This window comes from Oncorhynchus mykiss, chromosome 7, assembly GCF_057628025.1.
Source record: "Oncorhynchus mykiss isolate SJ-2025 chromosome 7, ASM5762802v1, whole genome shotgun sequence".
Lineage (NCBI taxonomy): Eukaryota > Metazoa > Chordata > Actinopteri > Salmoniformes > Salmonidae > Oncorhynchus > Oncorhynchus mykiss.
The window spans coordinates 74,477,063-74,504,694 of record NC_143028.1 but is presented as its reverse complement, the minus strand read 5'-3'; the positions used below and the strand labels follow the sequence as shown (position 1 = coordinate 74,504,694).

Genomic DNA, 27,632 nt, shown 5'->3' with positions numbered 1-27,632 from the left:
CCCAGCCATGGGTGGGCCTGGTAGAGCATAGGCCCACCCACTTGGGAGCCAGGCTGACCCACTGAGGAGCGAAGCTCAGCCAATCAGAATGAGTTTTTCTCCACAAAAAGGCTCTATTACAAAGATAAATACACTTCACCCCCTCTGACGATCCTGCAGGGAAAGAAGCCGGATGTGGAGGCCCTGGGTTGGCATGGTTACACGTGGTCTGTGGATGTGAGGCTGGTTGGACGTACTGCCAAATTCTCCAAAATGACGTTATGGTAGAGGAATTAACATTGAATTATCAGCTCTGGTGGACATTCCTGCATGGCAATTGCACACTCCCTCAAAACTTGAGACATCTGTGGCATTCTGTTGTGTGACTAAACTGGATTAATTATCTTGACAAAGGATGAAATGCTCACTAACAGGGATGTAAACAAATGTGCACAAAATTTGAGAGAAATAAGCTTTTGGTGCGTATGACACATTTCTTGAATCTTTTATTTCAGCTCATAAATCATGAGACCAGCACTTTAAATGTTGCGTTTATATTATTGTTCAGTGTAAGTAGTCTGTCGGTAGTAATCAGAACATAGATTTTACTGACTATATTTCACCGCTTCGCTTTACGTTTTCAAACTTCAAGTGTCACACAAAATACTTTTAAAGAAGCAAGTAACAATTCTTCTTCATGGAAAAAAATAAATAAAAATCACCTAGCTGAGTTTTATATTTATCAAAAATTTGTGCTGCAGGTCTTTTGAACCTTTGTGACAATGATATGACACTCATTTGCACAATTCATTTGTTGGTTAAACAAGGTAGTTTGGAGACAGGCTACACATGTCTTGATTTTTCTGATTTATATTATAAATTTAATTACAGAATGCTAAAAATAACATTACATAAAAAATATTTTAAAGGAATTATTTGAATGTTACAAAGGTTGTGAAATGCAAAGTTCGGATATAAAATCTTTGAACAACGGTACATATTTGAAAAGGAAAATACATTTCAGAAAATGCATATATATTAACAGCTCTACCATAAAGAAAAAGAAGATGGGGAAAATTGCTGACAGATGTGATGCGTTAGGTAGTCTACAGCAGTGAACATTTCCATAAGATGGAAGACAGACTTGAGACGCACGCCCCACCGCAATCAGTTTAGGATCTCAAGTCGTGTTTATGGTCAACAATGGGTTGCCATGTGAACAGGTGAGAAGAAAAAAAAAAGGACGACAAAAGTGACAGCTCTCATTATATCCACATTCATGTCTCTACAGAAAACCCTAAAACTGGCCTTGGATCCCCTGGCTATACAGGTTAAGCTATACAATGCTTGGAAGTTATTTATTCTCCAACATACTTATTTCACTACTAATGAGATTTACTAGTCAGAGCGTCTTGGAACACAAACCCAGGCCACACAACCATTCCTATACTGTACAATTGATTGTGGTCAGTGCAGTGGTCTGACTGAAAAGCCAAAATGGGATTGGAATCCACAATGTTGAAGTGGATTTACATTTTTTTTAAATTAATTTAACCTTTGTTTAACTAGGCAAGTCAGTTAATTCTTATTTACAATGACGGACTACACGGTGGATAAGGGGGAGTGCTTCACAGGTCTTTATCAAACTATCAATCTGTTTTTCTGCTTCGTCTTTCTACAGGTTTACAACAAACTCTGTCACTTTATCATAAGCCCTTGAGTCGTGAACACCCCAAATAACCCCAAAACACAATTGAAGGGCTGCATCCAATATGGCACCCTGTTCCCTATACAGTGCACTTTTTTTGACCATAGCCCTATGGGCCCTGGTCAAAAGTAGTGCACTATAAAGGGAATAGGGTGCCATTTGGGGTAGAAAATTGACTGTCACCAGAGGTCCCGCTGACACCCGAGGTTTATTCAGGGGAGAGCAGCGTTACAGAATGTACAGATGCATTGTATATAGAAGAATCACAATTCTAGTGCGTCTATCTATACATTCCATTTCTATCTGTGATGTTCTAAAGCGCTGTACCTCATTCTATGAGCTAAATGCCCCTATGGCGAAACTGGCCTGAGTTATGTCCAATCAGAGGTATTTCATTGGTCTCTGGGAGACTTGGAACACATTATTGACATAGTAAACACACAGAGTGAAGATGCCACGAGTTCATTAACATATTTTTGTTTCGTGCCAAGTGGTGCGGTTGTTCCTTCTCCTAAGCAGTAGTGGTTATGGAGGTCATTGAAGACAAGATGAAAAGAGAGAGAGAAACCGTGATGAAACCAGAGGACCTGAGAGAACCAGCTGGATACAGATGGGTTGAGGTGACTCGACGACGGGACGCGAGCCGAGCCGCATGGTGGGTTGTTTTCCCACCTGGAATCCGATGCCATTTTGCGGTGGCTGTTTTAGCTTAGCGAGGTGCGGTTTTCAGATCGTGTGTGTGTGTGTGTGTGTGTGTGTGAGACAGAGAGAGAGCACATGACTGATTCTATGTATGTTTATGTATCAGTGCCTTTATTTCCTGCAGGCGAGTGTTCTGGTCAGGTCTGATGCTGGTGATAGTTATTGGCTGTGTGTTGGAGCAGGCCGGAAGGTTCTAGATTAAAGCAGAAGTGTCCATAAGCACCATGTCGGGGTCCAGGCTGGCGAAGAAGCGTACGTCTCTGTCCTTGTCCGCCTGCAGGGTCATCACCGTCTCCTCCAGCTCTTCTAAGTAGGCACTGCCCGGCTCTTTGAAGTACGCTGCAAGTACAAGTCAAGTCAGTATTTATTTAAAGTGCATTTTACATGGGTCACAACTATAGAAATATAATTACTAGAATGGGTGTCCCAATTCAAGTCAAGTCAGTATTTATTTAAAGTGCATTTTACATGGGTCACAACTATAGAAATATAATTACTAGAATGGGTGTCCCAATTCAAGTCAAGTCAGTATTTATTTAAAGTGCATTTTACATGGGTCACAACTATAGAAATATAATTACTAGAATGGGTGTCCCAATTCAAGTCAATGTGAGGCCCTAATGGGTGGACCGGTGGGCAGTACTTAACATAATTAAATATAAGAATGTAGGAAACTGGGGAAATATGGAGAACGATAGGGAACAATGAGGAAGAGAGGGCAAAACATTAACGACAAAATGAAGGGAGAAAATAGTCCACAGAAGAGAGAGGAAAAAAACAATATTCTAAGTGGTATGCTCGTTTGGATATCAGAAACATACGGCACAACACATTTTGGGAGGATCAAAAACAACAACATGCAATGGAGAGAGAAAATCTGTTGGAACTGGGAAAGACTCACTAACAGGAAGTCGCTCTGGGTAAGAGCTAAATGACGCAAATGTAAATGTACCAAGACCAGTCACCATTTATTATCATGTACTGTGATGGACTTGCCCATTGCTATTGCTCTATTCAATATAATTAGTAGTTATGCTCTTCTTCTGCTATTTATTCATTTCATGTGTATTGCATCATACGTCTATTTCTGTTTCTATTTAAGCAATAAAGGCACGAGGGGGTGTGGTATATGGCCAATATACCACGGCTAAGGACTGTTCTTAAGCATGACGCAACGCGGAGTGACTGGATACAGACCTTAGCCGTGGTATAATGGCCATATATCACAAACCCCAGAGCTGCCTTACTGCTATTATAAACTGGTTACCATGGTAATAAGAGCAGTAAAAATACATGTTTTGTCATACCCGTGGTATATGGTCTGATTACAGTACCACGGTTCAGCCAATCGGTAATCAGGGTTCGAACCACCCAGGTTATAATCTGTTTAAGAACATTCCCATACACATTATGTCAATCAAGCCCTCTGTTTGAAACACTTTGGAGGTTGCCTCATATCACTAACAGGAGATAGCTCACACCCTATTTTAACATGCTCCATGGCTTAGGACAAAAGGATGATTTAGCTCAGCTCATTTGCTAACAGGAAGAACTTTGCAGCTGTTTCTGATTAATAAACAATGTCATGCTGGTGGGTGGTAACATTTAAATAAAACCCAGCCCTGAAAAGAAATGTAGTCTGAAAAGAATTTGCACGTTATCTCATAGGAAAAGACATGGCATTGACACAGATTTCCGCAAATGTCCCACCTTGGATTTCCCACTTCAAGGCCAAATATATGACACTTTCACTAAAATGATGACCTATGGATGTAAATCATTTACAACACCATGGGTAAGCTCTGACCATCATCTTGCATCTCGAAAAAGTGGATTTCTGGTGTGGGCTTTTAAATGTGTGAGACATATTCCCTCTCGAAGACAAATTATGTTCTATTCCATTCTCGACTTTCTCAATAGCATAAAGCATCTCATGCATGAAACATATTCTTGGGTTGATAAGAGGGCCCAGTCTTTACCTTTCTCCATGACACTCTGCCGCAGTGCTTTGGCCACCAGCACGCGGACGTTGGCCACGGGGTCCAACGACAGGCTGAGGAGACTGGGGAGGAGGTGCTGGGCAAACTGGTCCATGGGCATACAGTCCTCCTCCACGATGGCCTGGGGAACACAGCGGAGAGTGAGTTAATAGAAAAACAGATTAAGATAGAAAGACAGATGGTAAGCAGGGCCGTTCGTGTTCATTAGGGAATGCAACAGAAAATGTTTCAAAAATCAGTTTCCCTTCTGTTTGGTGCCTAATGAACATGACCAAGCAGTCAGGCATTCAATTCTCACTTCCGCCTTCTTTCTGAATAGTTCTATGGCAAGCATGGCTGATGCAATTTCACACTAAACATTATTTTGAAGGCAGCAGCTATTGGGATTAGTGTTTGTAAGGATTTATTTTCAGAAATACTATGCGTGTCCTGACCTGGCAAATGAAGGCAAAGGCCTGGCGGCCCACCCATTTTGGACAGTGGCAGAAGCGGATGATGAGCTCGTTGCTGAAGTTCAGGCCCAGCTCGTGGGCTCCACAAGCATACATCTTCTGTAAGATCTCCACCACCTGGGACAGACAAGATGATATTTGATGACATTTCCACAATATGAGGTCGAAATAACAGTATGAAATTGTGTATGAGCCGTTTGATGAAAATGCCTGGAATTTCAGCCTGCTCAGGAAGGATGGCTCTTTTGACCCACAGCATGACGTCACAATGTGATCTGATCATAATAAACCAATGGCTGTTCATCTGGGTAATGGGGTGGGCTGGAGATCATCCTATCAGGGCTGTGTATGTAAATACAATACATGACCAAAAGTATGTGGACACCAGCTCGTCGAACGTCTTATTCCAAAATCATCAGCATTAACATGGAGGTGGTCCCCCCTTTGCTGTTATAACAGCCTCCACTCTTCTGGGAAGGCTTTCCACTTGATGGTGGAACATTGTTGCGGAGACTTCATTGTCATGCTGAAACAGGAAAAGGCCCCCAAACTGTTGTCACAAAATCTCCTAGAAATTCCTTGAATGTTGTAGCATTAAGATTTTGAATGTTGCGACTGAGGACAGATTATTACACGCTACAACACTCGGCGGTGTGACCTACCACTTCGCGGCTGAGCCGGTGTTGACGCTAGACGTTTCCACTCCACATAACAGCATTTACAGTTGATCGGGACAAACTGACTTGTAGGAAATGTGGCATCCTATGACGGTGCCACGTTGAATGTCACTGAGCCTTTCAGTAAGGCCATTCTACTGCCAATGTTTGTCTATGGAGATTGCATGGCTGTGTGCTGAAATGGTGTGGCTGAAATAGCCAAATCCACTCATTTGAAGTGGTGTCCACATACTTTTGTATATATAGTGTATGTGGGATGCTGGGCTGAAGGGAGATGTAGTTTTCATGAAGCAAATATTCAAACTAGTTCAGCGCATAAACGTGGTAATTAAATACAATGACCACAATCCATTGCGCCTGTTCTTCCTGGCTCGGACAGAGCCCGCACAATAGACTGCATGAGAGGAATGTACACAACATGACGAGAGGGATAGAGACAGTACGTGAAGTAGCTCTACCCGACTGATAGTTATTGGAGCTGGATATAAGCAGTCTTGAAATTATGCCACGTCTTCTTTAAAGAACTAGTCAAATGGTTTTGTCAGACAGCTCTGCAGCATACTTAGGCAGCTACCAGCTAGCCACTAGCCTAGCTAAGTAGGAGGACTAAAAGACTGTTGAGTATGGGAAGCACAGAGATACCGTTAGATGGTTGGCTGGCTACTATCGCCTGAGCAGAGATGAGATGATCAAATAAAAAGAAGTAATATACACAACTGAAATATTTTGTTATTTCATAGTCATTTCCTGTTTTTCTATTGATGTCTACCTAATGTGGACCTGACACAGACAATGGAATATTTTCAGCCATTTGTGAGGCAAACCATGTTTGAGTGCTTCCCATTCTTAAGAAAGGCAGGTCACTGCATGAAGATGAGATGACTGTCACTTCCACAGAAGTTTGTCACAATACAGACATGCGCACACGAGCACACCTCATATCATCGAGGACAATATGAGCACTTGAGGCTGTCAAACAATAATAAAGAAAACATTGTTACATCATTTCACCCCCCCATAAAATTCAAGTACAAATGGCATGCCTACCAGCTGGTAAGAGATCCACCGGACCTCTGACACTTTGTCTGAGCAGAGGGTCAGTGCTATTTGTCTGAGGTAGTTATACACATCGTCGTGGCTGTACAACTCCATGATCAAGATCAGCTGCCTGTGGACACACACATGAAGACGTTCTGTTCAACACACACTGGCTCTTCAGGGGGGGGGGGGTCATCCTAAAAATAAACATTTTCTTTCTCTGATATCTTCACTCCATAAAGAAGTCCAACAATACTTCTATATACATTGGGAGAGCAGAGTAAATAAAACCAAGAGGGTGACTGCTTTTGTGACAGCATGGAGCGCCATGTTTACCTGAGTGACAGTCTGTTTGTGCCATCTTGCCAAGTCCCTGTCACTCATTGGTGTGTTTGGCTTGATGGAGTAGACAAGAGCACAAATAGATACGGGGCCAGGACCTGAATCCACAAACTGTCTCAGAGTAGGAGTGCTGATCTAGGATCTGTCCATATAATCTTATTACGATCTAAAAGGCAAAACTGGTTCTAGTTCAGCACTCCTACGCCGAGATACTGAGGATACGGGCCCAATGTCAGTGATTTACTGCCATATGCCGTCCTGCTCAGGAGCATCATTCATTGGCTGATCCACCCTGCTGACCTGGATGAAACCCTGTGATCATTGGAAGGCCCATCCAAGTGGAATACTAAAATTGTGCATGACATCACAGTCTGGGGGCAAGTGCGCCCTCTATTGGGAGAAATCTGGAGGCCTCGATCCTAGATGAATGAGAAAGACTAGCCCTGATCTAAATGAATGGGAGACTCACCCGGCCAGCTGGTATCTAAATGAATGGGAAACTCACCCGGCCAGCTGGTATCTAAATGAATGGGAAACTCACTCGGCCAGCTGGTATCTGAACCTCCAGTTGCGGCTGTTGTCCGTCACCATGAACTCCTGAAGCTGGTACAGGTACTCTCTCCTGTTCTCTGCATGGAGCAGCTGCCACAAGACAAGACAGAAGACAGAAAGCTTTAGCACCACAGCAACAGATCCAAGTTATGGGTCGTTCCACGAAAAGAGTGCCTTTTGTATTGCTTTGATATTTTTGGTAGAAATTGTGCACCGATATTGAATTTTAAAAGCCTGTTCAATTAAAGTGCCCCTTAATATAGAACAAATAGAGAATTCAAGAAGTCAAAATGTTTACATAAATAAAGACTTACTAAAGTAAGTCCCATGTCGCTCTGTGCACCCTCTGTGACTTCTGGGAAGATTTCAATCCACATAACCCCAAGTTTAAACCACCATTGTAAAGCCCTAGTTATTGTGTTGCTTTGACAAAGTCATTTGTGAAGATTACTAAGATGAAATCATCAACCCTGTTATGTACAACCCAGTTACTTTATTCAACACTTACTTGAGATGGGAAAATGAGTTCATTATGACAGAATGCTAAAATTGGGTGAAACCAAAAGTTACGCGTCTCAAAAGGCACCGAATTGGTGGAAACACCCTCATCATGTTTCCCCAAAGTTACCATTATTCATCATTACAAAACCCCTGGACAACAAATTATCATTTATTAGTGACGCAAGGCACAAGTATTAAAAGAAGTGGAGACAAACGAAATAAGAGTAAAAGGAGTCAACCTGTAAACTAAACATGTTGTTATTGAGAAAGAGAAATTGGTTCTATGACAACCATATGAACTCAGTACACAGGTCAAGTCAGTCAGACATCCACATTTAAAATCCACTCTAGATTTACCATGTGATACGTATTATGGTAGCCTAAGTTCCAGTCTGTTTGTGCTCTTATGACAACTCCTTGTCAATGTTTGGCTTGACAATGAGCAATGGAGTTGGTAAGAAGAGCACGAACAGATCTGCGACCAGGCTAGTAAAAGAGCACAGCAGGTGGACCAAATGTTTTCATATTAATGTGTAGCCTATGTAGATGGCCGATTTAGAATCGCTACACAGTTGCTCGTTACACGTATGGTGGTCTCACCTTGAGGAAGTCATAGAGGTGTTTGAGCACGCCGATGCGCACCTCGTCCAGGTCCTTAAGGAAGCCGTTGAAGATGGGCACCAGGTCGGCCGCCGTCAGCTGGTCCCCCAGGATCAGGGCCAGATCGTGGATGGAGAACGCCAGCGTCCGGCGCACTTTCCACTGTAGGGGTAATGAGTACAGCCAGGGGGTTAGCTTGGCTCGTCACAAAACAAAACATTTCCATGTTAGAGAGAATTAGGAGGAGTAAAGTCAACATGACCTTTGTCAGGTCAGAGGTGGTAATTGAGAGTAGAGTAGAGCCACTGCTACTTCAGCACACTCTCTCCTCTCGACCGCTGTCCCATTTAATTTGTCCAGAAATAAGCAAACATTTGAGGTAACTGAGGTTCCGTACAGCCTCCAAGTCAAAATGACAAGCTGTATTGCTTTTGGTTGCAAACTAACACGCCAATATTACGTCATGAGACCTGTGACCAAGCAGTCACTGGACTGGCCATTAGCATAGCAACGTGCATAGGATTTCAAACACAAATGTAACGGTTGTTTTCTGACGTGTCCATCTCCAGTGATGAGATGATGTCAATACATAGTGTGTTGTTCACTTTTCGTTCCAAACCAAGCTCTTATCATTGAAGACCCCGACTTTTCTCTGTCGTGTTCTTGGGCACACAACGGAAAACTTTTGAATCCAAAAGCACCCACCTGTACGTCGGTGGCGAGGGTCTCGTACGTGTCCTTTAGGCAGTGCCAGTTCTGTCGGCCCAGGGTGAGGGCCACGCCAGGTAGGCTGAACGCACAGTGCTTGGCGATCTCAGTGTCCACCGTCTGGGCCTGCGCCGGGTCCGTCATGGAAAGATACTGGTCCAACAGCTGCTGGGGAATCACATTCTGGAGGAGGGGGGGGCAAGAGTGGTTCAAACTTGTTACTATCATAGCCATGGCAGCAGCACTCAGTAGAAGGGACAAGAGGAGCTGGTTTCCCCAGACACGGACGAAAGCCCGATTCACATTCAACAGCTGAGACGAGAATGGACTGCTTTACGTGTTCGTGATCTGAATGGTGTAGTTTCAGAACGTCTCATGTCGGATGCTGGAGTTTCCAAAATTCCACACGTCAAATCTTAGCGAAAGACTAGATGTGTCCGTTTAGCCAATACGATAACAGTGCGCTAACCTTCCGTGTTTAGCCAGCCAAGGTTACAGCCAGATATCCATTTCTGTGGGGATAGCTGCAGTTAGCTAGCCTGGCTTGCTAATATTTCGTTGTCAAGTCACAAAGTGAGCTGGTGAGCTAGCCAGTGGCTGCATGTATTTCATGAAACTTGTTTGCTAAATACCTTGCTACAAGTAGCTAGCAACTTTGTAGCAAAGTTTCAGCACTGTGCTCAACCTTTTGTATTTAAATTCCCCAGTCAGCTGTTTTACAACATAAAATTCCAATTATATCTTGTTTTGTCTCGTCTTTCCTTTTGTTGGCTGCTGGATCTGTACCAGGCTTAAGCCCGTCCTGGACTCAAAGGCACCATCAATGGAGATATGCATTTTAGACCAGGACTAGACCAGGACTAGGCTGAATCTGGTTCTGGAACACTGGCCCTAGATCTTGTCAATCGCAATTCCTTGGACACTGGATCATTTTACTATTCTCAGACAAAACAAATTCAAGATGTACCTCAGACTTGACTGGAACATAAATGTCCCTCTATGTGCACAGTAAGGTTTATTAGAAATTCAGAAATTCAGTGTTTGACAGAACTGACTAACTGACCTGGACCTTGGACTTCTCCTCACACACCTGGTTGAAAGCAGAGTCCTCTTTCCCCTCCAGGCTCTCCATCAGCTCTGGCTCCTGACCAACAACAGGAGTAGATACATAGACAAATATACCAGTCAGCTAGCACAGACAAATATACCAGTCAGCTAGCACAGACAAATATACCAGTCAGCTAGCACAGACAAATATACCAGTCAGCTAGCACAGACAAATATACCAGTCAGCTCGCACAGACAAATATACCAGTCAGCTCGCACAGACAAACATACCAGTCAGCTAGCACAGGCAAATATACCAGTCAGCTAGCACAGACAAATATACCAGTCAGCTAGCACAGACAAATATACCAGTCAGCTAGCACAGACAAATATACCAGTCAGCTAGCACAGACAAATATACCAGTCAGCTAGCACAGACAAACATACCAGTCAGCTAGCACAGACAAATATACCAGTCAGCTAGCAGACAAATATACCAGTCAGCTAGCACAGACAAATATACCAGTCAGCTAGCACAGACAAATATACCAGGCAGCTAGCACTGGCAAATATACCAGTCAGCTAGCAGACAAATATACCAGTCAGCTAGCACAGACAAATATACCAGTCAGCTAGCACAGACAAATATACCAGTCAGCTAGCACAGGCAAATATACCAGTCAGCTAGCACAGACAAATATACCAGTCAGCTAGCACAGGCAAATATACCAGTCAGCTAGCAGACAAATATACCAGTCAGCTAGCACAGACAAATATACCAGTCAGCTAGCACAGACAAATATACCAGTCAGCTAGCACAGACAAACATACCAGTCAGCTAGCACAGACAAATATACCAGTCAGCTAGCACAGACAAATATACCAGTCAGCTAGCACAGACAAATATACCAGTCAGCTAGCACAGACAAATATACCAGTCAGCTAGCACAGGCAAATATACCAGTCAGCTAGCACAGGCAAATATACCAGTCAGCTAGCACAGGCAAATATACCAGTCAGCTAGCACAGGCAAATATACCAGTCAGCTAGCACAGGCAAATATACCAGTCAGCTAGCACAGGCAAATATACCAGTCAGCTAGCACAGACAAATATACCAGTCTGAGGTCCGATTTGACACACTTAACTCTATCTGAGAAGTAGTTGGTGAACCAGGCGAGGCAGTCATTAGAGAAACCAAGGCTGTTGTGTCTGCTGATAAGAATACAGTGATTGACAGAGTCGAAAGCCTTGGCTAGGTCGATGAAGACGGCTGCACAGTACTGTTTTTTAATCGATGGTAGTTATGATATCGTTTAGGACCTTGAGTGTGACCTTGAGTGTAGCTCGGAAACCGGATTGCATAGCGGAGAAGGTACAGTGCGATTCAGGATGGTCGATGATCTGTTTGTTCACTAGGCTTTTGTGTCAAAGTTCAATATATTCTCATTAACAGTGTCAAAGTTCCATTTAGTCTCTCAGTGTCAAAAAGCAATTAATCAAAGTAATTTTGACTCACCACGCTGTTGTGGTCCGAGTCATCCCGTACTAGGACAGGCGAGTTGGGGGGTGACTCATAAGGCTCTGGCTCCTTCTCAGTCTCAGCTTCTGCCTCTTTCTGCTCCTCTGTGGGTGCTGGGTCCTTGGCCTGCTGGGTTGGTGGCTCAGGTGTCTGTGTCTCCTCTGTGGTCACTCTGTTCTGGGAGGACTCCTCATCTGGTTCTCCACCCTCTGGTGTCTGGCTTTCTGACTCGCCCTCCTCCTCAGACTGGCTCTCTGACTGACCCTCCTCCTCAGACTGGCTCTTTGACTCGCCCTCCTCCTCAGACTGGCTCTCCAGCTGGGCAGCCTTTAGGGCGGCTGAGAGCACCTGTACTTGGGCTGAGGGACACATGCGGGGAAAGACACACACACACACACACACACACAGTTGTAATGTGACATAAAGAAGGTGCCGGAGCTCCAAGTCTAGGACCAAAAAGCCCCTCAACAGCTTTTACCCCAAAGCCATAAGATTACTGAACAATTAATAAAATCGCCACCAATTAATAAAAATGTTGTACACTGATGCTACTCGCTGTTTATTATCTCTGCGTAGTCACTACACCCCCACCTACATGTACAAATGACCTCAACTAACCTGTACCACCGCACACTGACTCGGTACCGGTGCCCCCTGTATATAGCCTCGTTGTTGTTTTTCTTATTGTGTACTTTTTCTTATTACTTTTTCTTTTAGTCTACTTGGTAAATATAAATCTTAACTCTTCTTGAACTGCACTGTTGGTTAAGGGCTTTCACAGTAAAGTCTACACTTGTTGTATACGGCACATGTGACAAATAAAGTTTGATTTGATTTGAATACACAGGTCACGCTCAAACTCCTAAATGTCCAGACTATTAAGTTCACTGTGTGTTAAATAATGTTGTGAAGGTTGGATGATATCCAGCGCATTGTGTCACCATAAAACACAACTTGTCCAAAACCAATTTCTTTACTTAATTAACAACCTTTGACGAGACATGTTTCCCTCAATCCTCACCTTGTACATCAGGGTCGTCCATGTGGGGCTGGAGGCAGTCCAATACCTTCTGGATCTGAGAGCAGGTGGCTGGATCCAGACTGGACACCACCACCTCCTCCTCCTTTTCTCCCTCTGTCCGAGTCCGAGGACCCTGGCCCTTCAGCATCTCCAGCTCCTGGCTGATATCCACTAACGGAGGCCTCCAGTAGAGGAAAGAGTTAAAATTCTGGTCTGTTTGTTCCGTCTCCTTGTTTTTATTATTTGTGGGAGGAAGGTTGTTGTTGTTGCGTGCCTGGCCTGCGTGTTGGTTTTGGGGATGAGTGTGTGTGGAGTCGCTGCCGCTGTTCCCCCTGGACATGGATTCTAGGAATGGGGTGGAGCGGCCATCTTGGTTAATGGGTGTGTGTGAGGGTCTCACTGTGGGGCCGTTGGAGGACTCTATGCAGAGGGGGGAATTGCTGCAACAGAGAACCAACAAATATCAGAGAGCCCCATTATCTCCCTCTAACTATATCAACATCATTTATTCCAAATGCATTTGTTTTTAAATAATCACAACACAACTTTAATTCAAACCCATTTAACACTAGTCATTTTGACTGCTCATGAATTGTATTAATTTATTACTCCATTTTTTTTCTCATGCAGGCCTCTGTCCTCGACTTTTCCAAAATAAGTCTATATAACACACTGTCGTTGTTAGAATCTTAATATCAGGTACTGGAGTTACAACCAGTTGAATGAGGTAATGTCATTCATTGAATGGTTTTCCCCCATTGCTTCTCCTTCTCCCAACAGTAGGGCCTGCTCCGCTCCTCCTTCTCCCAACAGTAGGGCCTGCTCCTTTCTTCCTCCTTCTCCCAACAGTAGGGCCTGCTCCTTTCTTCCTCCTTCTCCCAACAGTAGGGCCTGCTCCTTTCTTCCTCCTTCTCCCAACAGTAGGGCCTGCTCCTTTCTTCCTCCTTCTCCCAACAGTAGGGCCTGCTCCGCTCCTCCCAACAGTAGGGCCTGCTCCACTCCTCCCAACAGTAGGGCCTGCTCCACTCCTCCCAACAGTAGGGCCTGCTCCACTCCTCCCAACAGTTGAAAGTGTAGTGCCCAGCTGATAATCACCCCGATAATGAAACTGAACCGAAACTAATTTCACAAATATAACAGATGAAATAAATTAAGTAAAGTATGTTGGGGAGAAAGGGGGAGAATGGGTGAGTTGATGAGCGGTTGATGAGCGGTCTTATCAGTCTACTCTGGCCTACAGGGAATAGGCTAGACAGTGAGAGCGTGTGTAAATGTACATGCTGAACTGCTTTCAATATCTGGGAAGATATCCACATGAGGCAGCAGGTGAGAGAGTGTGGGAGAATGTGGTGATGAGGCTTATGGAACCTTATGCTGGCAAGGGGACGAATGTCACAATGGACAATTTCTTCACTTCACTGCCATTGGCAAATAAATTGGCTTGTAAAGAAAACAAGTCTGGTCGCACCATGAACAAAGTGAAACAGGAGCTCTCTCCCGCTGCGCAAAATTCAGCACCTACACAGCCATGGTGGAGTACAAGAGTGCTGAAGAATGTCAAGAAGATGGGAACAAAAAGAGAACCGTAGACTGTTACGCACTACAACCAAACAAAGGTATGCCAAAGTGTCAAGCAAGTGAACGTTACCAAATATGTGTCAACTGTTAGGACAAGGAATAACAGCTGCTAAAACTCTCAACCATTGTTATTCTACCTTCCGGAATGCATATAATGCCCTCCCCCGCCCTCCATTCAGCAAATCAGACCACGATTCCATCTTGCTCCTCCCCTCCTATTGGCAGAAACTCAAACAGGAAGCACCTGGGGTGAGGACTATTCAACGGTGGTCTGACCAATCGGAAATCACGCTTCAAGATTGTTTTGATCACTGGGATATGTTCAGTGTAGCTTCAGAATATAATAGACACATACAGTGAATTAATAAACAGCTAAATGAAATCCAACTGATGCCATCGCTTGAAGATGCACACAAGATGATATTAATTGACTGATGTCCTATCGACACTTACATTCATTATAATTATAATAAAATCACAACACTCAAAACTCTAAATTCAAAAGTGAAAACAAGAAAAGGCTAATGGTTCATTTTACTAGTATGGTACATTTCAAATAGTGTTTTTTTGGACCCAGAGTGGTGCGGTGACAATGTGTGTGTTTTGCTGTTGGTTTGTGTTTGTGTCCTAACCTGTCAGAGGGACACGTGGGGACCTCCAGCAGCGTGCCGTCCTCTTTGAAGTAGAGGCCCATGCTGGAAGGATTGGCAAAGGTGGAGATGAAGCGTCCCAAAGACTGGAAGGCAGCCTGGCGCACCTGGAGGGTCAAGAGAGCATGTTGACCACGTCATTAAATACAACAACGTAGTAACACACATAATAATATATGCATCTCTATGATGTTCACCGTCAATCTATCATCACTGTTATTATTGTAATACGTGGTCATTCATGCGGAAAAACATCTCATACAAACAACACCAGAATAGAATGAGGTTTATACTGTGTGTGTGTGTGTAGTCTCTTACCCAGCGAGACTGGTCACTGATGAGGCTACTGAAAAGGGGGGACAGTTTAGTGCGTCGCACCTCAGGGGAGGTGGAGTTGGAGACGATCATGAAGCAGTCGGCGCACGCCTTCCGGATGCCCCACAGGCTGTCAGAGCACAGGTCAAAGAACTTGGACATCTGGGCAGTGACAGAAGATAATCATTACAAGGGATTTATTCATTAGTGGAGATCGTTGCAAACTGTAGAAAAACATTTTTCAATGAAAAACGAGAATATCTTATTAGACAAAGGTAGGTTGCACTTAAGGAAACCACAAATATCATGGATATATGGAGGATTAAATGTCCTGACCTAGTGAGATATACATGGTGGAGGCTCCATTAGGCTAGTCACCTTGACTACTTTCTTATGTCATTCTCGCTGGCACCAAAAGTTTGAAAAGTGTTGATACGGGACAGAATGCAGTAGGACCATAAAATAATTGGCATATACATAGATCATCAAGGACAACAACCACCCGAGCCACTGCCTGTTCACCCCGCTATCATCCAGAAGGCGAGGTCAGTACAGGTGCATTAAAGCAGGGACCGAGAGACTGAAAAACAGCTTCTATCTCAAGGCCATCAGACTGTTAAACAGCCACCACTAACATTGAGTGGCTGCTGCCAACACACTGACTCAACTCCGGCCACTTTTATAATGGGAATTGATGGAAATTGATGTAAAATATATCACTAGCCACTTTAAACAATGCTACTTAATATAATGTTTACATACCCTACATTACTCATCTCATATGTATATGTATATACTGTACCCTATATCATGTACTGCATCTTTATGTAATACATGCATCACTAGCCACTTTAAAACTATGCCACTTTGTTTACATACCCTACATTACTCATCTCATATGTATATACTGTACTCGATACCATCTACTGCATCTTGCCTATGCCGTTCTGTACCATCACTCATTCATATATTTTTATGTACATATTATTTACACTTGTGCGTATAAGGTAGTAGTTTTGGAATTGTTAGGTTAGATTACTCGTTGGTTATTACTGCATTGTCAGAACTAGAAGCACAAGCATTTCGCTACACTCGCATTAACACCTGCTAACCATGTGTATGTGACAAATACATTTGATTTGATTACATTACTCTTACATAATGTCCACGTGGGCGAGGATATTGGAAACTTGTGACAGAGTGTGCAAAGCTGTCATCAAGGCAAAAGGTGGTTTCTTAGAAGAATCTCAAATATATTTTGATTTGTTTAACACTTTTTGGTTACTACAGGATTCCACGTGTTATTTCATAGTTTTGATGTCTTCACTATTATTCTACAATGTAGAAAATAGTAAAAGTAAAGAAAAACCCTTGAATGAGTAGGTGTCCAAACTTTTGACTGGTACTGTGCTTCTACACCTGCATTACTTTCTGTTTGGGGTTTTAGGCTGGGATTCTGTACAGCACTCTGTGAGCTGTGGGCTTTATAAATACAGTGCCTTGCGAAAGTATTCGGCCCCCTTGAACTCTGCGACCTTTTGCCACATTTCAGGCTTCAAACATAAAGATATAAAACTGTATTTTTTTGTGAAGAATCAACAACAAGTGGGACACAATCATGAAGTGGAACAACATTTATTGGATATTTCAAACTTTTTTAACAAATCAAAAACTGAAAAATTGGGCGTGCAAAATTACAACAACAACAATCAGTCATAAATTGCACAAATCTGGCCTTTATGGAAGAGTGGCAAGAAGAAAGCCATTTCTTAAAGATATCCATAAAAAGTGTTGTTTAAAGTTTGCCACAAGCCACCTGGGAGACACACCAAACATGTGGAAGAAGGTGCTCTGGTCAGATGAAACCAAAATGTAACTTTTTGGCAACAATGCAAAATGTTATGTTTGGCATAAAAGCAACACAGCTCATCACCCTGAACACACCATCCCCACTGTCAAACATGGTGGTGGCAGCATCATGGTTTGGGCCCGCTTTTCTTCAGCAGGGACAGGGAAGATGGTTAAAATTGATGGGAAGATGGATGGAGCCAAATACAGGACCATTCTGGAAGAAAACCTGATGGAGTCTGCAAAAGACCTGAGACTGGGACGGAGATTTGTCTTCCAACAAGACAATGATCCAAAACATAAAGCAAAATCTACAATGGAATGGTTCAATAATAAACATATCCAGGTGTTAGAATGGCCAAGTCAAAGTCCAGACCTGAATCCAATCGAGAATCTGTGGAAAGAACTGAAAACTGCTGTTCACAAATGCTCTCCATCCAACCTCACTGAGCTCGAGCTGTTTTGCAAGGAGGAATGGGAAAAAAATTCAGTCTCTCGATGTGCAAAACTGATAGAGACATACCCCAAGCGACTTACAGCTGTAATCGCAGCAAAAGATGGCGCTACAAAGTATTAACTTAAGGGGGCTGAATAATTTTGCACGCCCAATTTTTCAGTTTTTGATTTGTTAAAAAAGTTTGAAATATCCAATAAATGTCGTTCCACTTCATGATTGTGTCCCACTTGTTGTTGATTCTTCACAAAAAAAATACAGTTTTATATCTTTATGTTTGAAGCCTGAAATGTGGCAAAAGGTCGCAAAGTTCAAGGGGGCCGAATACTTTCGCAAGGCACTGTACATTTATTTGATTGATTGACAGATTGATAGATTGATACTCTATTTTTGAGTGTGAGGATGAAATAAAGCAACATCCTAGTGACTCACCAGTAGTTTCTCTGTGGCATCCCGGCCCACAATGGAACAGAACTCTCCGAAATTGGCTGCACACACCTGAAGGAAAACAGTGTCAAAAACCTGTTCAAACTGGCTTGTTCAGTAAAACTGGAGAAAAAAAACAACAAAAAACCTTTATTCCAAAACGTATTTACCCATGTCGGCCTTATAGACTTAATACGGTTGGTTCTGAATAATAAGGGGCAACATTGGGACACACCAAGGCACATTACAGTCATTACAAGCTCAGGAAAATCTCCAAAATAAATACCCCTCCCCAACTGGCACTAAGTTCCCAAGGGGATTGCAATTCCAAACAGATAGTTTAGGCCGTCATACTGAATCACAAAACACACTGCATTCATTCAGTTTGTGAACATTTTGGAAGATTCAAGATGGGAAACACAATACTTGAGCGACTACCATAAACAGTGTGTCATGTTTATTGTCAAAACTGCGCTCTAGTTGGATCCGGAGAACTGTGTGTTTGAGTTTACCTTGCGGACTTGGAAGAGCCTGGCGTCGCTGCACAACTCACAGAAACGCTGCAACAGCTGCTCCACGGTCTCTTTGCTCAGCATGGTTACCAGCTTACACATGATCTACAGAGCAGGGAGAGAGGATCACAATCAATGTAATTCTAACGGAATCCACAGGGGCTCCAGAGTACAGATTTGGGATCAGCTTCCCCTCCCCCAATCTTAAAAAATGTTTGCTGGGGAAAATGCTAAACTGACCCAAGATCTGCGTCTAGGGGCACCCTTACACCTCCACATGGATCAGAGCACAAAGGAAGCACAGTGCTTGATTCTCAAACAGCACTGTTGGACTTGGTGGAGGATTCAGCTGGGCATTCCACACAGCCTTACCATTCCACAGCTAACCGTATTAGAGAAAGCATCATCAAGGTTACAAAAATAAACCCTTTTTATAAACACAGTACTGGTGGTAGTGACCTTGCATTTATGCTGACTTGTCTACCCACTGCAAATTCCTCTGAAGCTGCATCTCATATTGACTTCAATATTGTGGCTAGGGTCCACTAACAACCATCCTCATTATTCCCATCCAGGGATCAGTCTGAGCCGATATCCTCATTATTCCCATCCAGGGATCAGTCTTAGCCAATATCCTCATTATTCCCATCCAGGGATCAGTCTTAGCCGATATCATCTTTGTCTGACGTGTTTTTGGTAGAATGCCTCAGAACCACTACTCTTGCATCTGTGTCCTGTATGTCTCTGTGATCTATACAGTGCTTTCGGGAAGTATTCAGACCCCTTGCCTTTTTCCCCCACATTTTGTTACGTTACAGCTTTATTCTAAAAATGATTTTATTGTTTTTTTTTCACAATAGCAAAGCAAATGTTTGTTTTTTTGTGCATATTTATTCAAAATGAAACCCATAAATATCACATAAGTATTCAGATCATTTACTCTGTACTTTGTTGAAGCCCCTTTCGGAGTGATTACAGCCTCAAGTCTTCTGGGGTATGACGCCACAAGCTTGGCACACCTGTATGTGAGTTTCTCCCATTGTTCTCTGCAGATCCTCTCAAGCTCTGTCATGTTGGATGGGGTGCGTCGCTGCACAGCTATTTTCAGGTCTCTCCAGAGATGTTTGATGGGGTTAAAATCAGAGATCTGGCTGGGCCACTCAAAGACATTCAGAGACTTGTCCCAAAGCCACTCCTGCGTTGTCTTGGCTGTGCTTAGGGTCGTTGTCCTGTTGGAAGGTGAACCTTCGCCCCCAGTCTGAGGTTCTGAGTGCTCTGGAGCAGGTTTTTATCAAGGATCTCTCTGTACTTTGTTCCATTCATTTTTCCCTCGATCCTGACAAGTCTCCCAGTCCCTACCACTGAAAAACACCCCCACAGCATGATGTTTCCACCACCATGCATCACCGTAGAGATGGTGCCAGGTTTCCTCCAGACATGCCGCTTGGCATTCAGGCCAAAGAGTTCAATCTCGGTTTTGTTTGACCAGAGAATCTTGTTTCTCATGGTCTGAGGGTCCTTTAGGCAAACTCCAAGCGGGCTGTCATGTGCCTTTTACTGAGGAGTGGCTTCGGTCTGGCCACTCTACCGTAAAGGTCTGATTGTTGGAGTGCTGCAGAGATGGTTGTCCTTCTGGAAGTTTCTCCAATCTCCACAGAGGAACTCTGGCACTCTGTCAGAGTGACCATCAGGTTCTTGGTCACCTCCCTGACCAAGGCCCTTCTTCCCCAATTGCTCAGTTTGGCCAGGTGGCCAGCTCTAGGAAGAGTATTGGTGGTTCCAAACTTCTTCCATTTAACAATGATGGAGGCCATTTTGTTCTTGGGGACCTTCAATGCTGCAGGTATTTTTTGGTACCCTTCCCCAGATTTGTCAATCGATACAATCCTGCCTCGGAGCTCTACGGACAATTGTTTTGACCTCATGGCTTGGTTTTTGCTCTGACATCCACTGTCAACTGTGGGACCTTATATAGACAGGTGTGTGCCTTTCCAAATCATGTACAATCAATTTAATTTACCACATGTGTACTCCAATCAAGTTGTTGAAACATCTCAGGGTCTGAATACTTATGTAAATAAGGTATCTGTTTTCATTTAGTCATTATGGGGTATTGTGTGTAGATTGATGAGGCTTTAAAAAAAAATCAATTTTAGAATAAGGCTGAAACGTAACTAAATGTGAGCTTGAATCATCAATAAACCCAAAGCCAAAGTCATATTACCGCGACGGCCTCTATCTTGTAGTCGTCGTCGCTGCTGGGCTCGGTGAGGTCCAGTAGAACAGGACACACCTTGGTCTCCATGTCGCCTTTGCAGATGAGGCCCTGCTCTAACAGCACCAACAGGGCCGCCTGACTGGTCTTCCTGACCTGGGGAAAAATACCATCTCTGTAAGTACTGACGGCTTTACTTCAAAATATGCTATACAATATATAGTGTTTACTTAGCCTGGAAATGCACACTGATTGTGCGCTGCACGTGTTCTGTTCAGTTCACTATGGTAGCCTTTTTTCCTAGAATGTGTTTAATGTATTACGAGCTCGTTGAATTTCCAATAACAATTAACATTTACAATTCATAGGCACAAATGACAAGCAAGGGGTGTCAGTAATCACAATTGCTTAAGATAATGTCACGGTTTTGTTGTGGTCTGTTGGGAGTCCTATGTGTTCCTACCTGGTTATTGGGGTCTGTGAGATAATGAACCACGATGGGCACCAGATATCTGGAGAAGGCTGCTGGGAAGTTGGGCTGGCTCTCGTGTAGGAACATTGCGATGTTGGGCACCTGCTCCATCAGCTCAGCGCGCACTGTGGGCTCTGAGGACACACACAAAGAGGACGCAGACACACACATAGGGAGATGGTCACAAACATGCGTACAAAAACAAGTTCTAACAAAACAATACATTTTTATTTGGGGTTAATTGCATGTAAAAGTTAGTCAATTAATTTACTCAATTTTACTCCAGTGGATCGTTAACCTTCCATGTCCAATTCAAGTGACAGGAATTAAAAATGGAATTGACCCCAACATCACAAACAATTGACAGATTTGTCAAATAATATGAGACAGATAAAAACAAACAACATCTACCTCCATCTTCAGACATTCGGGCAACTGTCTCCATGACACTGATAAAGTCATTCTCATTGTCACTGAACTCTCGAAGCACATCAAGCAACCCGCGTGCCACGATCTGCCTAGAAAGCAACACAAGCCCCAAGTTAGTGCCTGTGCCAACATCTAGCCCAAGTAGCACAACACAGCGCTACCGGCCCGTAGCTGACGAGAAAATTACACACATGCACTTGGAAATCACCCCAATGAGGACTTGTACTCAACAAGCAGACCATGAAAAATTAATTCCCATGAGTGGAGTTCAACTGGGGGGCAATGGAGGTGTTTGGAGAGGTGATGTGCATGCTAACGTCTTTAAAACCACTGAGGGCATCAGGCAGGCTTTTATCGTTGATTGAGCAGAAAGCAAGAAGAGACCAAATCAGAAAATAATAGGTCAAACCATGCCTGTCCTAACAATCGTGGCGCCTCGTGAGTTCATGTCTTGAAGCACAGGGTGAAAAGACCTGGTAGTATGGAATGCCCAGCCTACACTCAACCCATTCACTGATGCCCAACATTTGTTATATTACAGCCATGCCATGCCATGAGCCCAGGTTTGGCGAATTCACAAGAACCAGAACTTTTAAATCCACAATGTGTACTGTGGTCATACATTGGAAAAAAACAAATGGCAGTCATCATGAGCATCACATTATGTCTAAACTTTTGCTTCCCTGTGCCATGTTTGCAAGTGCATCATCATTTTCGTTCCTACCTGTTGAAGACATTTTCGCTGAAAGCGTATTTCTCTAGTCTCCCCAAGGGGGTGAGATTGTCCCGCCCTGCATCCAGAAAAGCTGTGATCCGAATCCCGTCGCACTCTGATCCGTAGTCATCAAACCCAACTTTCCGGGAAAGAAAAAAAAATGACAACTTCACAAACATGTTTGGTTCACGCTGAGGTGAGTGAGTGTGGAGACAAGGTACGGTGCAGTACGGGAAAGTGACTTTTTCCACTTTGTTACATTTCAGCCTTATTCTAAAATTGATTAAATAAAATGTTTTTCTCATCAAACTACACACAATACCCCATAACGACAAAGCAAAAACAGGTTTTTAGAATTTTTTGCAAATGTATGATATCTTATTTACATAAGTATTCAGACCCTTTGCAAAGAGACTCGAAATTAAGCTCAGGTGCGTCCTGTTTCCATTGATCATCCTTGAGATGATTCTACAACTTAATTGGAGTTCACCTGTGGTAAATTCAATTGATTGGACATGATTTGGAAAAGGCACACACCTGTCTATATAAAAGGTCCCACAGTTGATAGCGCATGTCAGAGCAAAAAACAAGCCATGAGGTTGAAGGAATTGTTCGTGGAGCTCCCACACAGGATTGTGTCGAGGCACAACGCTGGGGAAGGATACCCAAAAAACATTTCTGCAACATTGAAGGTCCCCAAGAACACAGCAGCCTCCATCATTCTTAAATGGAAGAGAACCACCAAGACTCTTCCTAGAACTGGCCACCCGGCCAAACGGAGCAATCGGGGGAGAAGGGCCTTGGTCAGGAAGGTGACCAAGAACCCGATGACCACTGACAGAGCTCCAGAGTTCCTCTGTGGAGATTGGAGAACCTTCCAGAAGGACAACCATCTCTGCAGCCCTCCACCAATCATTCCTTTATGGTAGAGTGGCCAGACCGAAGCAACTCCTCGGTAAAAGGCACATGACAGCCCGCTTGGAGTTTGCCTAAAACAAGATTCTCTGGTCTGATGAAACCTAGATTGAAGTCTTTGGCCTGAATGCCAAGCGTCACGTCTGGAGGAAACCTGGCACCATCCCTACGGGGGAAGCATGGTGGTGGCAGCATGCTGTGGGGATGTTTGTCAGCTGCAGGCCCTGGAAGACTAGTCAGGATCGAGGGAAAGATGAAGAGAACAAAGTACAGAGGGATCCTTGATGAAAACCTGCTCCAGAGCACTCAGGACCTCAGACTGGGGCAAAGGTTCACCCTCCAACAGGACAACAACCCTAATGACACAGCCAAGACAACGCAGGAGTGGCTTCGGGACAAGTCTCTGAATGTCTTTTGAGTGGTCCAGCCAGAACCCAGATTTGAACCCGATCAAAGATCTCTGGAGAGACCTGAAAATAGCTGTGCAGCGACGCTCCCCATCCAACCTGACAGAGCATGAGAGGATCTGCAGTGAAAAATGGGAGAAACTACCAAATACAGGTATGCCAAGCTTGTAGCATCATAACCAAGAAGAATCTCAGCTGTAATCGCTGTCAAATGTGCTTTAACAAAATATTGAGTAAATGATCTGAATACTTATGTAAATGTGATATTTCCAGGTTATTTTTTTATACATTTGCAAAAAAATTCTAAAAAACTGTTTTTGCTTCATCATTATGGGGTTTTGTGTGTTGATAGATGTTTTTTAAATGTATGTCATCAATTTTAGAATAAGGCTGTAATGTAACAACATGTGGAAAAAGTCAAGGGGTCTGAATACTTTCCGAATGCACTGCAAGTAAGCACTTTCACCTGGACAAGGAACCACTGCTGTCAGATTAGGCTCAGTGTTAGAATTATAATGTTGATATAAGTGTGCTTTGGGTTAACCCTGGCGCAAGTAGTAAGACACCACATTTAACCTCAATATACATAGTAAGCAAAGTGAAAAAGTGACAGCTATTGCACTGCCTGTATCAGTTACAAAATGAGTAGCCTATGACAAGAGGGATAGTGGGATATTGGTAATAATAGCTTGCCTGAACCCAGAGGGGGCGGGATCTGACACAAAGTTAGGGGGTAGCCTAGCGGTAAAGAGCGTTGGGCCAGTAACCGAAAGGTCGCTGGTTTGAATCCCCGAGCTGACTAAGTGAAGAAAACAATGTTGATGTGCCCTTGAGCAAGGCACTTAACCGTAATTGTTCCTGTAAGTGGCTGTGGATAACAGCATCTGCTAAATGACTACAATGTCAATGTAAAATGTAACAGCCTTACATTTCATGTGGACCAACACGGTCAACCAGAAACTACAGGCTTCCCTCACCACACTTTGGAAGGTGTCAGTAAAATCCTGCATTGTATGTGCCTCAGTAAATCTTTCTACATGAACTTCACAAGAATTCAACATGGCATTTGAAACATATTGGTGAGGGGGAAATACTCACAGTCATCCAAATCATCATGGCTATCTTCAAAATATAAAGACAGACCTGCAAAATGGAATGGCGATGAGGACAGATTTTACAAACATAAAATCATTAATACCGTCAGCCAAATGCTAGCTATACAACGACCTGGGGATTAGCAAATACATCAACTGTTACTATGTTACGTAAGAGAGAAAAGGGGCAAGCTAGCAAAAAAAATTGCAGTCATTCAATCTTGTCTGTAACAGTTGACATAATGGGAAAATTCGGAGTACAACGCATTTCTCATCCTTGGATTGAGGTATGTTTTCCACGCCATATCGTGCACCAGAAGATTTGAGGCTGTAATCACTCCCAAAGCTGCTTCAACAAAGTACAAAGTATTTTTTTTATACATTTCTAAAACCCTGGTTTTGCTTTGTCATGGGTTGTTTGTAGATTATGAGGAAAAAAATCAAATGTAATCCATTTTAGAATAAGGCTGTAATGTAGGAAATGGGAGGGGAAAAGTCAAGGGGTCTGAATACTATCCGAAAGCACTGTACTTTTATAATTTTTAAAAAAAACTGGTACCCAGCTACATTCAGACTGGTCTTGTGAGTGTCCTGGAGCTAAACAACCAATATGTACACTACCTTTCAAAAGATGATCATAAAATTGATCAGAAATACAGTGTAGACATTGTTAATGTTGTAAATGACTATTGTAGCTGGAAACGGCAACAACAAAACATTTATGTAATATCTACAAGAGGCCCATTATCAGCAACCATCACTCCTGTTTTCCAATGGCATGTTGTGTTAGCTAACCCAAGTTTATCATTTTAAAGAGCTAATTGATCATTAGAAAACCATTTAGCAATTATGTTAGCACAGCTGAAAACGGTTGTTCTGATTAAAGAAGGAATACAACTGTCTTTCTTTAGACTAGTTGAGTATCTGGAGCATCAGCATTTGTGAGTTCGATTACAGGCTCAAAATGGCCAGAAACAAAGACCTTTGATCTGAAACTCGTTAGTCTATTCTTGTTCTGGCCTGTGTGACATAGGATGTCAAATCTGAAAACACTTGAACCCTACGTCACAGCCACTGAGTTCCCTGCAATCCTTACATCGTAACTCAGCAGGAGAGACTGGTTTCATCACTGTAGCACATTCAGAGCTTGATTTATAGCCATTTGTCTAAAATAATTCAGATTTTAAACAAGATTAAAGGTGAGATCCTAATGAGTTTAGGAAGCCAAACTATAGCTCTGTGATATGTTCACAGTGATGGGGGCAGATGTTTTGAACAAGAGAGACCTTTAGAAAATATGCACATTTTCTCTAACACTAAGCATACAAATATGTATTTTACAGTTAAGGTAAAATATTAGTCATTTTATAGTTTGATTAAACAATATTTACAAAGCATAAGTAATTTCAAGCCGTATTCATACAGTTTTGTTGAATTGGAAAAATATTTCATGGTTTCATAATTATCTTATTTGTACTGTGTACTTGAGCTTGTATCCTCAAGTGACTACATGTCAGCAATTGTATAACTATAAATAATTACATTTGAGATTACATTTTTAATACAACCTCACATTTGTTTTGAGCCAACTTCGCTGTCGGACAGAGAGGGGCACCTGGATCACAGCTGGGAGGCAGCCAGGTTCCAAATCATATTCAAGGGCGTGATTAATCGGACCCCTCAATACACACAGGAATGCTGTCTGACCCTAGTACAGCTGTAAACAAGCGGTTCGGATCTGCTGGCTAGTGGGGCATTTAGCCTAATCCAGTGGTAACAAGTAAAACCAAGAGAGCAGTGGCCAGCCAATGTTAATAAAACCCAGAACTAGGAAATGTTCCTCCAACTCAAAAACAAACCTTTCCCATAACAATTTAACGCATGCTGTTTCAGCCAATGAAAATAACTAACTAACATGAGCCACGTACCTAATTTGCGCTAGTACTGGAAAGTTATATACGGTTGCCAAATCACAAGGTAGCTTGCTTGCTGCATACCATTGTTTTAAGATGGATTTGGAATGCCAAGATATCGATGTAGAGGCTAGCAAGCTAGCTAGCAAGATACAGTAGTTTAGGCATGAAAGCAAGTCGACCTGACATATTTAACTAACATGACATTTTAAATTGACCTAACACACAATACATTATAGCTACAACCCATACCTAGAAACATGTGCAGTGTTCGTGTTGTCAACAAGCAGATATAAAACACTAGAACTTGCTAGCTAAGATATCCCTTTCGCTTGAAAACACAGCTTGCTGCCCATGTAACGATAGCTAGCTATCCTTATTGCTTGAAAACACACAAATCTAGAAATTGTGTCAATGTAGGCTACTTTTCACAAGACACCCTAAACAGTATTTGGACAAACACGATTTCGTTAAAGTCTCGAATAAACGTTATTATCATAGCTAGCCACATACCTGCCATCTTGATTATATGCTCGGTGATCGATTGTTTGGGCTGTCACCATAGAGATTGATAGAGGCCTCTAGTGGCCAGAATACTATCGTAGCAGGGGCAATGCCCGTGAGGGCTTCCACCATTTTAACAAAGACAGTATAGCTGCAGTCCAAACAACATTTTTTTTTGTTTATCTCCTCTGCCCTCACACTAGCCACTTTGATTGCCATCTTAAGTGAAGGTCCAATTCACTAACGTTATCCCCTCACCCTCGTTTTAGCTCAAGGGAGCGAGTGAAGAACTTTGATCACTTGTGGGGTTGATATGACCCACAATTCAATGCAAATT

At 43.0% G+C, this 27,632-nt stretch overlaps 1 protein-coding gene across 7 annotated transcripts; it reads right to left on the bottom strand.

Annotated features, from left to right (window-relative positions):
* Window positions 1-453: 453 nt before the first annotated feature.
* On the bottom strand, window positions 454-27,627 carry LOC110528569 (serine/threonine-protein phosphatase 4 regulatory subunit 1). Of its 7 annotated transcripts, none has more exons than XM_036984175.2 (20): window positions 27,305-27,627; window positions 24,883-24,927; window positions 22,472-22,601; window positions 21,730-21,836; window positions 21,310-21,452; window positions 20,856-21,002; window positions 18,632-18,736; window positions 18,126-18,191; window positions 15,395-15,553; window positions 15,059-15,183; window positions 12,849-13,288; window positions 11,825-12,186; window positions 10,350-10,403; window positions 9,257-9,442; window positions 8,552-8,713; window positions 7,440-7,540; window positions 6,566-6,686; window positions 4,824-4,958; window positions 4,369-4,510; window positions 454-2,728 (listed from the first exon to the last, which is right to left on the bottom strand). In XM_036984175.2, exons 1-20 carry the CDS (start codon window positions 27,309-27,311, stop codon window positions 2,583-2,585), a joined length of 2,883 nt encoding a protein of 960 aa, XP_036840070.2. In that variant the 5' UTR covers window positions 27,312-27,627; the 3' UTR covers window positions 454-2,582. The 7 variants fall into 7 exon arrangements, 5 of the variants coding, with proteins under 5 accessions (XP_036840070.2, XP_036840069.2, XP_090098103.1 ...); XM_036984174.2 differs by having other exon boundaries at window positions 10,323-10,403; window positions 27,305-27,625; XM_090241977.1 differs by having other exon boundaries at window positions 10,323-10,403; window positions 26,452-27,318.
* Window positions 27,628-27,632: the final 5 nt, after the last annotated feature.

Bases quoted from the DNA above. Each gene is read 5' to 3' on its own strand.
- LOC110528569 (XM_036984174.2), bottom strand. The intron at 12,187-12,848 runs GTGAGGATTGAG...TGTGTCCCTCAG, and splicing joins GGACGACCCTGATGTACAAG to CCCAAGTACAGGTGCTCTCA. The intron at 4,511-4,823 runs GTCAGGACACGC...TGTGTTCCCCAG, and splicing joins CCTTTGCCTTCATTTGCCAG to GCCATCGTGGAGGAGGACTG.